The 16,287-nt window shown below is 41.8% G+C and overlaps 1 protein-coding gene and 1 pseudogene across 1 annotated transcript; one reads left to right on the forward strand and one right to left on the reverse strand.

The window, feature by feature from the left end:
• Positions 1 to 653: 653 nt before the first annotated feature.
• On the reverse strand, positions 654 to 2,189 carry LOC112198541 (probable aspartic proteinase GIP2). Its single transcript, XM_024339686.2, has one exon. The coding sequence runs from the start codon at positions 2,127 to 2,129 to the stop codon at positions 810 to 812; it is 1,320 nt and encodes a 439-aa protein (XP_024195454.1). The 5' UTR covers positions 2,130 to 2,189; the 3' UTR covers positions 654 to 809.
• Positions 2,190 to 3,244: 1,055 nt separating this feature from the next.
• LOC112200768 lies at positions 3,245 to 12,166 on the forward strand (annotated as a pseudogene).
• The last annotated feature ends 4,121 nt before the right edge of the window (positions 12,167 to 16,287 follow it).

The raw sequence follows: 16,287 nt of genomic DNA on the forward strand, positions 1-16,287 counted from the left end.
ATCAAATCTCTGACTCTTTAGGCAGAGGGACTCTCTTGCAGGTTGGAGTCTTCGAAAAGCTTCGACCATCCCTTCGTGGAGTACAAAGCTTCGGATAGCAGTCCCAAATTCCTTCATCGCTGCCCACTGGGAACGGGGCTTGTTCCCCTACCATGATCGGCCCACTGGTAGATCGTTAGCCTTGGCCAATTAGAATTCGTACACGCTAGAAATTCCAGATCCTCATCAGCCTTGAGTCGTGCTCTGCTTGGTCGGATTCAACTTAGATCTTGAACGGAGGTTTCCCCTGTTACCAGCCTCCACCGCAAAACTCTGTCACCTGCAAATCCATCCTTTCCAAAGAGAGATTTTGATTGAGAGCCCATCGAATGAAGTCGAGGTTGGATTACCTCGAGAAGACATTGAAAAGCACAGGGAGAGACTCTGCTTGTTGTTTGCACCGACTGGCGTTGCTTAGATCCCCAGCCATATATGGCGGCTAGGGTTTGATAAAAACTGGAAGAGGATGCGCCTCATCTTTTTCTTTTTAAGATGTGCACTTCAGCCCCTTGTTACTTATGATGTCTCCTCACATTATTGTTAAGTATTTTTAAGTGTTGTTTATTCCTTCGCTAGGATTAATAATATATTCATGTGGCTAGATTTGGAGAGGATTCATGACAATGATAACCATTTTATTAATAAAGTAAAGTACAAAACAGAATAATTAACAACAATTATTAAAGCACATTCAGCAGCGTGGCCACTTGCATATTAAGTATCAAAAGCATGCAATTATTTAACCAAGTCGTTCCTCTAGAACTCCAAATCTAAGAAGTGGAAGTGAAGTTAAAGTTGGTACAGTTTGTTTGTCGGAACAACAAGGAGGAGCTGAATCCGAGCCTCTTGTTAGTCAAATCAAATTGAAGAAGATTGTCCTCGATTTGATGCCCTCCAATCACAATAGAAGTCCTTGGCCTTACACCGCCATCCACAAATGCCAAACACAACACGTCCTTGCCCACCTTCACCATCGAGTTTGCTCCGAACACCCTCCAGTACACTCCCTTGCTCAACACAAGGTCAATTGCAGGCACACTCGGGCCGACACGTGTGCTGCCAATCCTCTTTGAGTTGTAGCACGCTCCGAAAGGCGCGACGGATTTCAATCTTGGTATGTGAGCGAGTGATTTCACAAACGCATTCACGACAGCCTTATAGATCGAAGTCTCCAAAACCGTGTAAGGCTTCAGAGTGCTAATTCTTGTGCCACCATACCCTTCTTGGTCAATGGCTAGCAATGTAGTATTAAATGGAACAACTTTTTCGTTGACCTTGATGGACTTTACTCCAATGAAGTATTCTGAAGAAGCATCGCCTGCGAAATAACCACCAGCCGTGCTTACCGGGTTGAGGATCAATTTGGTGAACATAAGCGACTTCAAGACATCAACGCCGGGAAGGAAAACATAAGGACTGTCACCGAAAAATATGACACCTTGTGATTTTGTTGAAGAGGTCAGGCAAATGGCGAATTTCCTGTTGAAGCTAAAAGCATATGCAAACTGGGAAGGAAGTCCGACTTTAGGCCTGCCAAGGCCAGCCATGCCCTTAACACCGGCGGAAAGGTTTGCCAAGAGAGAAGTGTCACCACAACTGAAGAGGATGTTTGGAGTAGAAACAACCAGACCTGGATTAGACCCATCTGTGGATTGAAGGGAAACTACGTCTTGACCCAGTTGACCGTTCCCGGTGAGTATGGTGGCGAGAGGGTTGTCTGGGGAGATGTTACACGTGTTGTTGTAGCAACCTGGTTTTGGGGATGAGTAGCACTCTGTGGTACACGCCTTGGACCCGGCGAGTTTGCACTGCGAGGATCCACAATGGGCAGGCTTGTAGGTGGAGGAGACATAGCCTCCCTCACAATCTACCCAAAGTGATTGACCGCCGAGGTCAATGGTCAGTTTAGCAGGGACTAGAGGCGTTCTTTGGTTGATGGTGGTGAGGTATTGGCGGGTAGAAGGGTCTTTAGTTACGGGAAGAACTAGGGCTTTGGGTTTGAAAGATGTTTTGGCTAGTGAGGGAGTGGCGAAGAAGAAGAAAGCTAGTGAGCAAAGAAGAATAAGGCACTGAAATGAAGAGGAAGCCATTGTTATACTCTATGTATGTAGTTAAGGAATGGATAAGCTGATGCTTAAAGTGGAAGGATGGGATGCTCATTTATAGGCATTACAAGTCTTTGAAGATCTCGTACCAGAAAGAGTAGGGCTTTTAGTATTGTTTTTGACTAAGAAGTCTTAACTATGTATTGGCCTTTCAAGTGGGTAAATAATGAAGACTTTCAAGGGTGGCGACTCGGTGCCTCGGTGGCGCTGCCAGCGAAACCCACAGCAATCATCTTTGAAGCTCATGTTGTTTGTTCTGTTTCCACGTTTTGCTATGGCCCGGCCGCCGGCCAATGTCTATACTCGACGGACTGAATCTAATTAAGGTTTTATCTGTCAAAATTAATGCACTCTCACAAACAGTACATGGTTTTGGGCAGGGAGAAACATGATTAAGACTTGACCTACAATCGTGGACTCAATCCTGAACAAGTTTTCTAATCATCAACAGGGACTAGCTTATCGATCGGATAGAAGTACTTAAATCAAACGTAGTTGTTGGAGTATATAGAACTAAAACTGGAGAAGGGTATTGATACAGAAAGTGATGAGAAAATCACAAATTTAAAATCCTAACTCCCAAGTCCCAACTATGATGTATAAATGAAAAGTTTATTAAAATTGCTGATTATCTATGTAAAAATAGCCAAGGATCTAGTGGAGTCTTTCCCTCGTTGGTTGGTGCAGAATTAGCAGCCCAGTTAATTGAACATACTGAAAGAAACCTAGCTTAATTCCATTGATTAATCAATTTTCAGTTACTAGAAGATTATTGACCAAAGAAAGTTACTATAAGATTGAATAAGCTTATCATTCTTGAATTTTACGCTTTATATCCATATATTAACAAGTCCAGTTTTTACATAATATAACCTAAATTAGATTCAGTCCGTTGTTCATTGGTCCGCCCATAGCAAAACGGGGAAATAGAAGAAACAACGGGAAGCTCAAAAGTCAGATGTATATTAACGTGGGTTTCGCTGGCAGAACCACCGAGTCGCCACCCTTGAATCAAAGTCTTCCATCTTAGCCTCCATACCCACATAAAAGGCCAATCCATAAGTTCATTTACTGTGATCTCACCCACAATCTCTCAATACTAAGAAGTCTTTTACTCTAGCGAAACCAATACTGAACGAACGAGACTAACCTTGTTTTGGTAAGAAACATTCTTGTAACACCTATAAATTTGCATTCCCTCCTTCCACTTCAAGCATATCCGCTGATCCACTTATTGACTACAAATGGCTTTCTCATCATTTCAACGCCTTGTTCTCTTTTGCTCACTAGCTTTCTTCTTCTTCGTCACTCCCTCACTAGCCAAAACATCTTTCAAACCCAAAGCCCTAGTTCTTCCGGTGACGAAAGATCCTCCTACGTACCCTCCAATACCTCACCACCATCAACCAATTAACCCCTCTAGTCCCCGTTAAACTGACTGTTGACCTCGGCGGTCAGTCCCTTTGGGTAGATTGTGAGCAAGGCTATGTCTCCTCCACCTACAAGCCTGCCCATTGTGGATCTCCCCAGTGCAAGATAGCTGGGTCCAGGGTTTGTACTAAAGAATGCTACTCATCCCCATGTTGATGTCATAATTTGGTTCGACAAATACTTTTGACTTTTCAACCCATTCCACGTGGTATGCGTTGAAATGTCAAAGAGTCCACGTAGGACTCTGACCTTTCAACACACTTAAACCTTTCATCAAGAAAGAAAAGATAACTCTAAGATGGAAATAATCATGACTAGTGAGATGCCTCACTTTGATACTCCAAGTCTTCAACCTTGGATCTCCACCTCTTAAGTCTTGGACGGTCACCATGTAATTGACTCACCATCTTGGATGGCAAGGCAAAAACATATCATGACCTCACTACTAGAGAGGCATAATCCAAATCCTCAACCCCCAAGACCAAGAGTTCGGCCCCCAAGCTTAGAAGCCACGACCTCCAAGGCTAAGGCCTCGACTACCAGGATCACTCTTAGACAAAGTGATTGCAAAGGAGACATAGTTAGCGGAAATCAAGGGCCAACTCTTACCTATTAGGCCAGGTGTCACGCTCTGATGATAGGTATGGTCGGAGGGCATGGTCCAAAAGTGACGTGAGAGGAAGAGACCACATAGTTGTGACATCTATCACCAACTCTGTCAGATGGAGTGTCAGGAAGCAGAAATCATGGGGCTGACACCCTGATTTTCGGGAAGAACCCATGCCTTCCCTCAACATCTCAACTACTCCTTCTCCTATAAATATCAATCCTTCACAAGCAGAAAGGGGGACTTCAACTTTCTCTTCTCTCCGAAAGCTATGCCAAAATGCATAGTCATTTCCATAGAGCTCCGCCAACTCGAGGTGGTGGAAGCCCAACATCAGGTGGAGGAAGCCCGACATGAGGCCATCAGTTCCACCCAAGAAAGGAGCTTGGAAGCCCAACACCAGGTGTAGGAAGTCTGAGATGAGACTATCAGTTTCACCCAACAAGGAGCTTGGAAGCCCAACACGAGGTGGAGGAAGCCCAACGTGAGGCCATCAGTTCCACCCAAGAAAGGAGCTTGGAAACCCAACACCAGGTGGAGGAAGCCCAACATTATGTGAAGGAAGTCCGAGACGAGACTATCAGCTTCACCCAACAAGGAGCTTGGAATCCCAACACCAGGTGAAGGAAGTCCGATTCGAGACTATCAGCTTCACCCAACAAGGAGCTTGGAAGCCCAACACGAGGTGAAGGAAGTCCGAGACGAGACTATCAGCTTCACCCAACAAGGAGCTTGGAAGCCCAACACGAGGTGGAGGAAGCCCGACATGAGGCCATCAGTCCCACCCAATAAAGGAGCTTGGAAGCCTAACACCAGGTGAAGGAAGTCCGAGACGAGACTATCAGTTTCACTAAACAAGGTAGCTTGGAGGCCCAGGATCAGGTGAAGGAAGCCCGAGGCCATACCTTCAGTCACAAGAGGTGAACGACCAAGGCTAGGCACAGGACTACCAGGGCATACCTTCATTCACAAGTGGACGACCAGGGCTACTCACGTAGCCAAACTAATCGAAGGAAAAGACAGGCCCACTTGAAGAAAACAACCCCACCACTTTACACTTGGATTTCAACGGAACCTCCGAAATCGGCACCAACAAATGGCGCCGTCTGTGGGAACCTTGAACGCTTGGCGCGTGTTCACTGGTTTAGTTAAGAAGGAAGCGTGTAGTATGCCGGAAAGACCTTCGATGTCTAGAGCCTTACCTACAACTACGAATGAAAGATGAAACAATGACAAATTGGGCAATGGTGGACATCCACCTATGAGGAGGAGCACAAGTTCGAGTATATCATGCTTGCAAGTACTAGAAGCGAAGTCCACCAACCATTGCCACTACAGACCTCAGCTTCCACCTTCTACACCAATCGTAGGCTGGACACTCAATGTTCATATCTACAAATCTTTGTCCACATGTCTCTATTTGATGAAGGATAGCCCACTCTTGAACATGATGTTGTCATATGTGTACTCCCCCAACATGCCACTGATGAGGAGACCAAGGGTGACCAACGTCGCAAAGACAAATACTTTTATGATTTGACGAACACGAAGCAACCATCACCACCCAAGGCTGACGAACACAATTGATCCTCATATCACCCCTGCTAATCATTATTATCACTGGATGGTGATGAGCTGATTATAATCGTTGGAGCACCATCACTAGAATTCAAGTTGGGAATTGATGATCAGACAAAGTCTGTAGATTTGATGAATGGTGTAGGTAGGAGATTCACATAAAGATCATGCACGCTACCTGACACGGAGAATCTTTCTACTAGAAATCCAGCAACGACCCTACCTTCAACATCCAAGTCATTAGATGATAGCTCACAAGGACGCGTAGGAACCTCCGACGCATAGTCAATGACGAGCAACTTCAATTCTCATGACATTGTGTGACCACCACTCGATGAAGTAGCAGCCTTGGAACGAACTAGAGGCCCTGAACCCCCAACGCCTGGTAGCCCAGGACACTGGCGTAATAGGAGAGAGTTATAAAAGCTTTGAAGTCGCTAGGAAGAGCGAAAAATTTACCGCCAAATGCTTGACGAAAAGACCATTTGTTTCACCGAAAACGAAGAACTAAAATCCACTCATGCTAGAAGTCTTTGACCGTTGCTGCCATAAGAAGTGTCAAGATGCATGATAGGCGACGTCTAGCTATCGACAGTCCACTACTTAGATTGACATTGGTAGTCAACAAGCTTGGAGCTCCATCACTAATTGCCACCATATTACCAAGGCGGGAGAGACTTTAGCTCCTAGTCGTAACATGTAGCTAAAAGGATGCAGACGACTCATGCTTCATCAATGCTATTATGGTTGAAGCTTGATGTTTGAATGCCATAGAGGTTCAATTGACTCTCCAAGAATGGAGAAAACTTGGGTGCACCCTCCACCTTCATTGGAATTTCAGCATGCATCCACCATCGTAGGTCTTAACCAACACCTAACGGGACAAGAAGACGATGGAAATGCTATTGATCAGCATGTCGCTAAAAATTGATGTTATAGAATGAGGTGACGACAAATCAAACCTTGAAGACATGAGGAGGCAGCTTGAGCCATGGACCAGACCCCTGGAGGTCCAACATAGAAAGACTATGTTCGCTTGTTGGATAAATGACTGATGTGGAGATCTCGTACACGATGCGCATCAACCCTAACAAGAAAGTTGCAGCTTTGATAAAAAATGATCGATCAACCTCATCAACATACCATCACCAACAATCCACAAATCTTACACAATGTTGGCATCAAGATTATGGGACTCCAGTCCACCATCCTTTCATGATCAGGAGGTTGACCTCAAGTAGGAACACACCTATGTCCTCGACTTCGCTGCTGTACTAACTCTCTAAAAATCTGATGGCTACACCACCAGCGCAAAGATGTCGGATAATGACGAGCTTCAAAGCGTAGTAATCCTTACAGTAGACTTGTCTATGTCTATCAAATGATGACCGTGCATTAGCGAGAGGATGCCATGCTAGTGTTCGTTCGATGATCTCAACTATTTTACTAGGACCAGACAACGTTGATCAACCGGCGCAAAGACCTTGAGCATCCACCGCTTGATCATATTTCAATGCTCGGACAATCTTGAGATTTTAGCGTTGCTGGAGTACTACCACATGAGTCGAACATATAGATGGGTTTACAAGTCTTGCATGCATGGCAAAAATACCCATTCACCAATATGGCGAAAAATCAGTAGCTAGGAGAGCTAACCCCAGAAGAAGAAAGAGCTTTCAACACACCATCTTATTGCCCTTAGACCTGTACTCCCACCAAAAAGGTCTCAACGTGCCATTACTCCACCCTTTTTGTTGCCAAAGGCCTACATCAAGAAAATGCCTACATGGAGACACCGTCCGGAACAAGTCACATTCAAAGGAGCGAGCTACACCTCAAACGGTACATCCTACTCTAAATTACTTATTTGTCGTATCATAAAGCATGATCACATGCACCATTATATCCTCTTTAAAGATTTCCTTGATATGCCAAGAGTGATGAATCTTCGAACACCAATAGGAATATGTTAGCCCTAGAGAGCCGGGGGCTCAATTCTATTATGTATTGATTTTTATATCTTATATGGCGTTCTATTTATCTACTATATGTGTCTCTATACTATTTGCATGCTATAAATCATGTTGAGATCGGAATTTGCACAAACGAATTAGCTTGAAAATATATCCATCTATTCAACAATTCGGCAAAGACCCCCGTGCTAAGCATATGACTAATTAACTCTGGTTACATCAGCTCATTACTGATGAACCTGTGTCAATGCCTAGACGCGGACCAAGTGGGGTACCAGTTCCACAAATCTATCTATATATAAACTCCTAGAAGTTTATTGGAACACAAAGGTATAGCTATCTCAATAGAAGTCCATCTAAGATAAATGGGAAAAACTTACAAACAGTACCTGAATTACGGGCCACTAATAACTTTCGTACCTCAACTTCAAAAACTATCACAATGGTACCCAGATTATCTAACACGACCTAACATTCATACATGCCGTCCACTTTGCCGTTAACGGTGTTAAATTTACAAGGGTAAATCTGTCATTTCACTGTTCATCTCTCTTACCATGGTACTGTTCATTTAAAAAAAAAATTTCCTCTCCTCAGGAAGAAGAAAAATTTTTTTTAAAAAAATAAACAGTACCATGGTAAGAGAGATGAACAGTGAAATGACATTTACCCTTGTAAATTTAACACCGTTAACGGCAAAGTGGATGGCATGTATAAATCTTGGGTCGGGGTGAAAAGTCCAGGTACCAAAATGATAGTTTTTGAAGTTGAGGTACGAAAGTTATTAGTGGCCCATAGTTTGGGTACTGTTTGTATTTTTTTCCCAAGATAAATATAGTAATAGTTTGTATAATAGACATCCTTGGTATTCCAACACCCCAAGGATTTGAGCCACAGAATGAAAGAGTCTTGCTAGCCGATATCAATTCACAGAGTGCCCTCGAGGTCCAGCTCACTTGAGTCACAGGTGAGCAAGTCTTAACAACTGAGACTAACACACATAGTGCACTCGAGGTCCAACTCACTTGAGTCGCCAGGTGAGAGAGTCTTAATGGCCGAAACTCGCAACGAACACTTGAGGTTGGTCGACTCTCAACCGCCACGACCACCAGTTGTGAGACTGTTAGACCGAACAATAGTTAGAGGTCTTACACTCCCTTATAAATTATGCTAATAGTTTAGTTATGGCAAAAGTAGGGACAATGCACTTATGTGCTAAATTAGAGCCAATAGTTAAAGCTCAAAGGGAAACAAAAGGAAGTCATTTAACCGATCCTCACCCTTGTCAAGGATGTTACCCTTCTCTCTATTGGAGATCAGTCACAATGAGTTCAGTCTCCTACCGTGGACCTTCGACATTCAAGGTTATCATCATCCCTAGTCGAGGATGTCGTCTTCATCCACATAGGACCTCCGTAGTTCGACCTTCAAACTACCATAGCGATGGCCTATCACATATAGAAACTCACCCCCACACAACGAGGTTAACTTTTTTTACATCCACTCTTGGTCTTTCATTAAGAACCACCTACTCAAGCCTAGATTCACCAAATTCTCCCTCATATTGAGTTCCCTACCCAACATAAGCCTTGCTTGGCCAGGGAACTGGGGGCTTGTTGATGTTATAATTTGGTTCGACAAATATTTTTGACTTTTCAACCCATTCCACGTGGTACGCGTTGAAATGTCAAAGAGTCCACGTAGGACTCTGACCTTTCAACACACTTAAACCTTTCATCAAGAAAGAAAAGATAACTCTAAGATGGAAATAATCATGACTAGTGAGATGCCTCACTTTGATACTCAAGTCTTCAACCTTGGATCTCCACCTCTTAAGTCTTGGACGGTCACCATGTAATTGACTCACCATCTTGGATGGCAAGGCAAAAAAATATCATGACCTCACTACTAGAGAGGCATAATCCAAAGCCTCAACCCCCAAGACCAAGAGTTCGGCCCCCAAGCTTAGAAGCCACGACCTCCAAAGCTAAGGCCTCGACTACCAGGATCACTCTTAGACAAAGTGATTGCAAAGGAGACATAGTTAGCGGAAATCAACAGCCAACTCTTACCTATTAGGCCAGGTGTCACGCTCTGATATTAGGTATGGTCGGATGGCATGGTCCAAAAGTGACGTGAGAGGAAGAGACCACATAGTTGTGACATCTGTCACCAACTCTGTCAGATGGAGTGTCAGGAAGCAGAAATCATGGGGCTGACACCCTGATTTTCAGGAAGAACCCATTCCTTCCCTCAACATCTCAACTACTCCTTCTCCTATAAATATCAATCCTTCACAAGCAGAAAGGGGGACTTCAACTTTCTATTCTCTCTGAAAGCTATGCCAAAATGCATAGTCATTTCCATAGAGCTCCGCCAACTCGAGGTGGTGGAAGCCCAATATCAGGTGGAGGAAGCCCGACGTGAGGCCATCAGTTCCACCCAAGAAAGGAGCTTGGAAGCCCAACACCAGGTGAAGGAAGTCCGAGATGAGACTATCAGTTTCACCCAACAAGGAGCTTGGAAGCCCAACACGAGGTGGAGGAAGCTCAACGTGAGGCCATCAGTTCCACCCAAGAAAGGAGCTTGGAAGCCCAACACCAGGTGGAGGAAGCCCAACATTATGTGAAGGAAGTCCGAGACGAGACTATCAGCTTCACCTAACAAGGAGCTTGGAAGCCCAACACCAGGTGAAGGAAGTCCGAGACGAGACCATCAGCTTCACCCAACAAGGAGCTTGGAAGCCCAACACGAGGTGAAGGAAGTCCGAGACGAGACTATCAGCTTCACCCAACAAGGAGCTTGGAAGCCCAACACGAGGTGGAGGAAGCCCGACGTGAGGTCATCAGTCCCACCCAAGAAAGGAGCTTGGAAGCCCAACACTAGGTGAAGGAAGTCCGAGACGAGACTATCAGTTTCACTAAACAAGGTAGCTTGGAGGCCCAGGATCAGGTGAAGGAAGCCCGAGGCCATACCTTCAATCACAAGAGGTGAACGACCAAGGATAGGCACAGGACTACCAGGGCATACCTTCAGTCACAAGTGGACGACCAGGGCTACTCACGTAGCCAAACTAATCGAAGGAAAAGACAGGCCCACTTGAAAAAAACAACCCCACCACTTTACACTTAGATTTCAACGGAACCTCCGTTGACTCGTTGATGCCGAAATCGGCACCAACACCCCAAAACCGGGTTGTAACAACAACACATGTACCATCTTCCCTGACAACGATCTCGCCACCACATTCTATAGCAATAAAGCGGGTCTAGACATCGGTCAAGTGGGTCAAGACGTCATCTCAATCCGATCTACAGATGGGTCTAATTTGGGTCCGGTCGTTTCTACTCCAAACATCCTCTTCAGCTGTGATGACACTTCTCTCTTGGCAAACCTTTCCGCTGGTGTTAAGGGCATGGCTGGCCTTGGCAGATTTAAAGTCGGACTTCCTACCCAGTTTGCTTACGCTTTTAGCTTCAATAGGAAATTCGCCATTTGCTTGACCTCTGCAGCAAAATCGAATGGTGTCATATTTTTTGGTGACAGTCCTTATGTTTTCCTTCCCGGCATTGATGTCTCCAAGTCGCTTAAGTACACCAAATTGATCCTCAACCCGGTTAGCACGGCTGCTATTTATTTCGAAGGCGATGCTTCATCAGACTACTTTATCGAAGTAAAGTCCATCAAGGTCAATGAAAAGGTCGTTCCGATAAATACTAATTTGCTAGCCATCGACCAAGACGGGAATGGCGGGACAAGTATTAGCACATTGAAGCCTTACACGGTTTTGGAGACGTCAATCTACAAGGCTGTCGTCAATGCGTTTGTGAAATCACTCGCTCACATACCAAGCCCGTAGCGCCTTTTGGAGCTTGCTATGATTCAAAGAAGATCGGCAGCACACGTGTCGGCCCAGGTGTGCCTGCAATTGACCTTGTATTGAGCAAGGGAGTGTACTGGAGGGTATTTGGTGCAAACTCCATGGTGCAAGTGAGCAAGGACGTGTTGTGTTTAGGGTTTGTGAATGGCGGTGTGAGGCCAAGGACTTCTATTGTGATTGGAGGGAATCAAATCGAGGACAATCTTCTTCAGTTTGATTTGGCTAACAAGAGGCTCGGGTTCAGCTCCTCCTTGTTGTTCCAACAGACAACCTGTGCCAACTTCAACTTCACTTCTTAGATTTGGAGTTCTAGAGGAACGACAGTTAGATAATTGCATACATTTTATAGCCAAAAGTAATGGTACGTAGTAGTAGTAATAATAATTGCATGCATTTGTTACCCAATCGCAAGTGATCAAGCTGCTGCATGTGCTCTGGTCTGTTAATTTTATACTGTTTTGTATTCTACACCATAAATAAAAAGGTCATCATTGAAAATGTAGCCATATAATTATGAATAACTATATCTTGGCTAGGGTGAAGGGACTTCTACTCGCTGCATATGCTCTACTCCTTTTCTCTTGTCAAAAAAAAAAATCTACTCATTTTCAATAGTTTAAATATCTTCAAAATTAGCAATTTTGATGATAGTATGGAGAATTTAATGAATTTTGTCCGAGAAGTTAGTTAGTTGGTAATCAGCGACATGTTGCTAGTTAATCCCTCACTCTAGTCTTTATATATTATGTCATAGACTATTTCATACATTGTTAACGAACTACATAATTTGTTGATGTATGTCTTTTTAAAAGTATATTATTTGGTTTTTAGTAAACTTCATCAATTGTTATACTCCAGCTATTTTGAATTTCAATTACTGAAACACCTGCCTATACAAATATGCAACTTCTCATTTTTAAAATTCAGCCCTTTATTAGTTTATCATCGCTATAGATGGCCACGCCATGAGATGTACGTCCTAGATGGTAGATAAGCGCCATGTTTAAATATTAATACAAGGATAAAATTAATTAGCTTGGAAAATTAGTCTGTAAGATTTTTTTATGCATGCTTAAAATATTAAGATTCAAGTCTGATTCTAACATGACTCACTAAAGTGTGTCTTATAGATCTATTTTTTCCCATTCCGCAAAGATATCATCTTAAACATACATTCTTGTCAAAAATTGCTCAAATCTGATTCAATGGCTAAACTTAACTTTTCCCATGAGTAACTCGAAAAGTCCAAAACTACATCTTCCTAAACATTTCAACAGCTAGTAATCTCATTAAACGTGAATTACCAATAATCTAATCACTTTTCTTAATTCTATCCCGCTTCTTAATTAATTTTTATCCTATTCCAGCTAAATTAGCGCATTCTTATCACACATCATATAATTTCCTATGATTTCTTTAACTTAAGCTCTAATCGCTCAACCAAACTGCTGATAGTATTTTATGTAGCTCGCTAGCTTGGTTGGAGGAATTTCATCAAGCTAGGAGTATTGACAGAACACCCAAGTTGAAGGAAAGGATTCTCTGGAAACCAGTTGCAAATAGGAGTTGGAAACTAAACGTAGATGGAAGCTTTTTACTAAATGATGTTAAGGGAGGTCTGGGGGGAATCCTAAGAGATGGAGTTGGGCATTTTAAGGCAGCCTTTGCTGTCCCGGTTTCGAACATGGCATCCCCAAAACAGGTAGAACTAAGAGCAATCAAGGAAGGCATTCGTTTACTTGAATCAATGCATGCTGCAAATGTTATCATTGAGACTGATTGTCTGCAAGCAACTTGGGATGTGGCTACTGCCCAACATGAAACTCTTGTTGATGGTAATCTGATTGATGACATTAAAACGAGCTTACTTGCTTTACCTACTGTGTCCTTGGACTACACCCCTAGAACAGCCAACTCGGTAGCTCACCGGCCAGCTGGAATTGCCTATGAAAGTAGCACTATTGATGCCGGAAAAGGTAAAAAAAAAAAAAAAAGCTTTCTCCCCGCACTTGGTGTTGCTTTTCTTACAATAAAAAAAATTATTTCGACCTTATAGGGATAGATATTGAACTTCGACCTTATCATTGTCTCTTCTAAGGGGGGTGTATTCAATTCAGATTTTAATAAAAGACTTCGTTTGAGTTTTTATAATCCATAGATTTACTTAATCCACGGATTGTTTAAATTCTACACTACAAGAGAAAATGTCATCGGCGACAACCCAAAGTTGTTGTAAAAAGTCTAAATTTCTCGCTGAATTAAAAATGCGACGACTTTGGGTTGTCGCAACCAGTTGTCGCCTTATGTGTTTTATGGATTGTCAAAAGCGACGAAATTACACGGTTGTCGCTTTTTCAATATGCGACGCATTTGGTTCCTCGCATATAACAAATTATGAGACACACAAGTGTGTTACTAAAAACTATATGCGAGACTTTATATTTGTTGCTATTTTTAATAAATGAGACTTCGTGTACGTCGCATATTCCATATGCAAGGCTTGGATGTTTGTTCCATTTTCAATAAGCGACGCAATTTGTTCCTCGCGTATGACATATTGAGAGACAAGTGAGTGTGTTACAGAATGCTATAAGCGAGACTTTATGTTTGTTACAATTTCTAATATACGAGACCTCGTTTACGTTGCATATTCCATCTGCGAGGCTTATATATTTGATCAAAAATTTATATGCGAGACTTTTTTTTGTTGCAAAAAGTAACTGCGAGGTTTCATTTTTGTTACATATATTAATATGCGACACATATGTTGTTGTTGTAGAAACTTATAAGCGAGGCTTCTTGTTTGTCTCACATAATTTTGTCGAGGAACTAATTGTGTTGCATATTGAAAAAATGACAACCCTGTAATTTCGTCGCTTTTGACAATCAGTAAAACACAGAAGGTGACAACTTGTTGTGACGACCAAGAGTCGTCGCATTTTCAATTTAGCGAGAAATTTAGACCTTTTACGACAACTCAGGATTGTTGCCAATATCTTTATAAAGATATGTCATATCAGCATAATTGTCAAAAATATAAAATGCAAGATTAAATATTTGTTGAAAAAAATAATAGGCGAGATCGCATATAATGTTGCATATAATGATTTGCAACATATGCAAAAGAATCATTGTTTGTTGCGAATGACTTTAAATGAGGCTGGATTGTTTGTCTAATTTGATAATTATTTATTTAAAATTTTCAAAATAATTTGAATATTAAAAAAATTTAATTTATTAATAATAATCAAAGACTTATTAAATCATAAATCAAATAGAGTTTACAAAATTCAACAAAAAATAATAATAGTTAATAAAAAGAAAAATTGTTTGCCAAGACTAGCTAAATCCTAAACTAAAAATTACTGAAAATGACTTTATAAATCACAAGTCTTCCTCCAAATCCTCTGTTTCTGAATTATCTCCATTGTTTTGGACACCGTCTTCATCTCTTCCAAAGACATCACCTTCTTCACTGTTGGGTACTACTATGTTGATGTCAATGTTTTCTGTATCAGCAAAGCAGCCTTGGCTATTCATCAGAAACTTCTTCAACATTGTCATTAGCTAGCAATCATCTCAATCATACCTTTCACCACGTGTTTTTTTTCAATTCTCTGCATGATTAGATAAAAAGATAAGAAGACAGAAACAGAAACTAATATATATCAAACCCTCGTTAAGGATAACAAGTGACATATGTATTCACATCTTTACCTGAGTTGTGAGTTATAGGATGTTGATCGACTTATGGCTCTTCAAATGGCAATTGAGTTATTGTGGTTGCTGCATTAGAAGTTGCTTTCAGGGCTGGTTGTGATGGTAGCTGAGAAGCAGAATTGGATGGTCTTGTTGTTGTAGTAGCAGGCTTCCTTATCATTTTTCCTTGGCCAAGTTGCAGAGATTGAGACGACATCTGCAACACATGAAAAAAAGGAGTTGAAATAATAACATGAGATAAGCTAAAACAAATGATCTTGAAAACCATAGTACAACAGCAAACAATAAGGAACATATTGTATTCAATGATCGAGAACTCGAGCTTTAGTAACATGAGTGAATTTCAAGCATATGTACTGGTGATCTAAAATAATAGTTCTTGAATTAACGTTGCAGATTTTAAGCTTAGGAATAAGAAGATGGATTGCCTTAGCAACGAACCAATCTCCAACTTACTATAGATTGATCCTCATTCGTCGTTGTTTCATCAAGGACACAATGACACATACATACATACACATTAATGAAACGTAACCACAAAACCCAGAATTAAATTCTAACGCTTAAGATTCTAAATCACATTAATGTTTTGTACACATTAATTCTAAATCACATTTCAAATGCTTAAGATTACAAGAACTTGAGAAGTTGGATTTTTTTTTTGTTTTTGAACACAACATAAAAACTCTGAATATAACAACAAAGCCACATTCACACAGGTCTAGTACAGGAACAAATATAAACACATCAGAGGTGCTTCAACTTTTCAAACTAAAATTATAGAAACACAGCACAAGCACATAGCAATTTTAAGAACAACAATCTAACTAGCTAGACATGGATGATATAGTTACTCAATACTCATCTGGAATACCAGTAAAGAAAAGAAATCAGGAAAGGAAAGAAAGACCAATAAGCTTCTATAAACAGCAAGAAAATTTAAGGAAAAACCAT

This window comes from Rosa chinensis, chromosome 4, assembly GCF_002994745.2.
Source record: "Rosa chinensis cultivar Old Blush chromosome 4, RchiOBHm-V2, whole genome shotgun sequence".
NCBI lineage: Eukaryota > Viridiplantae > Streptophyta > Magnoliopsida > Rosales > Rosaceae > Rosa > Rosa chinensis.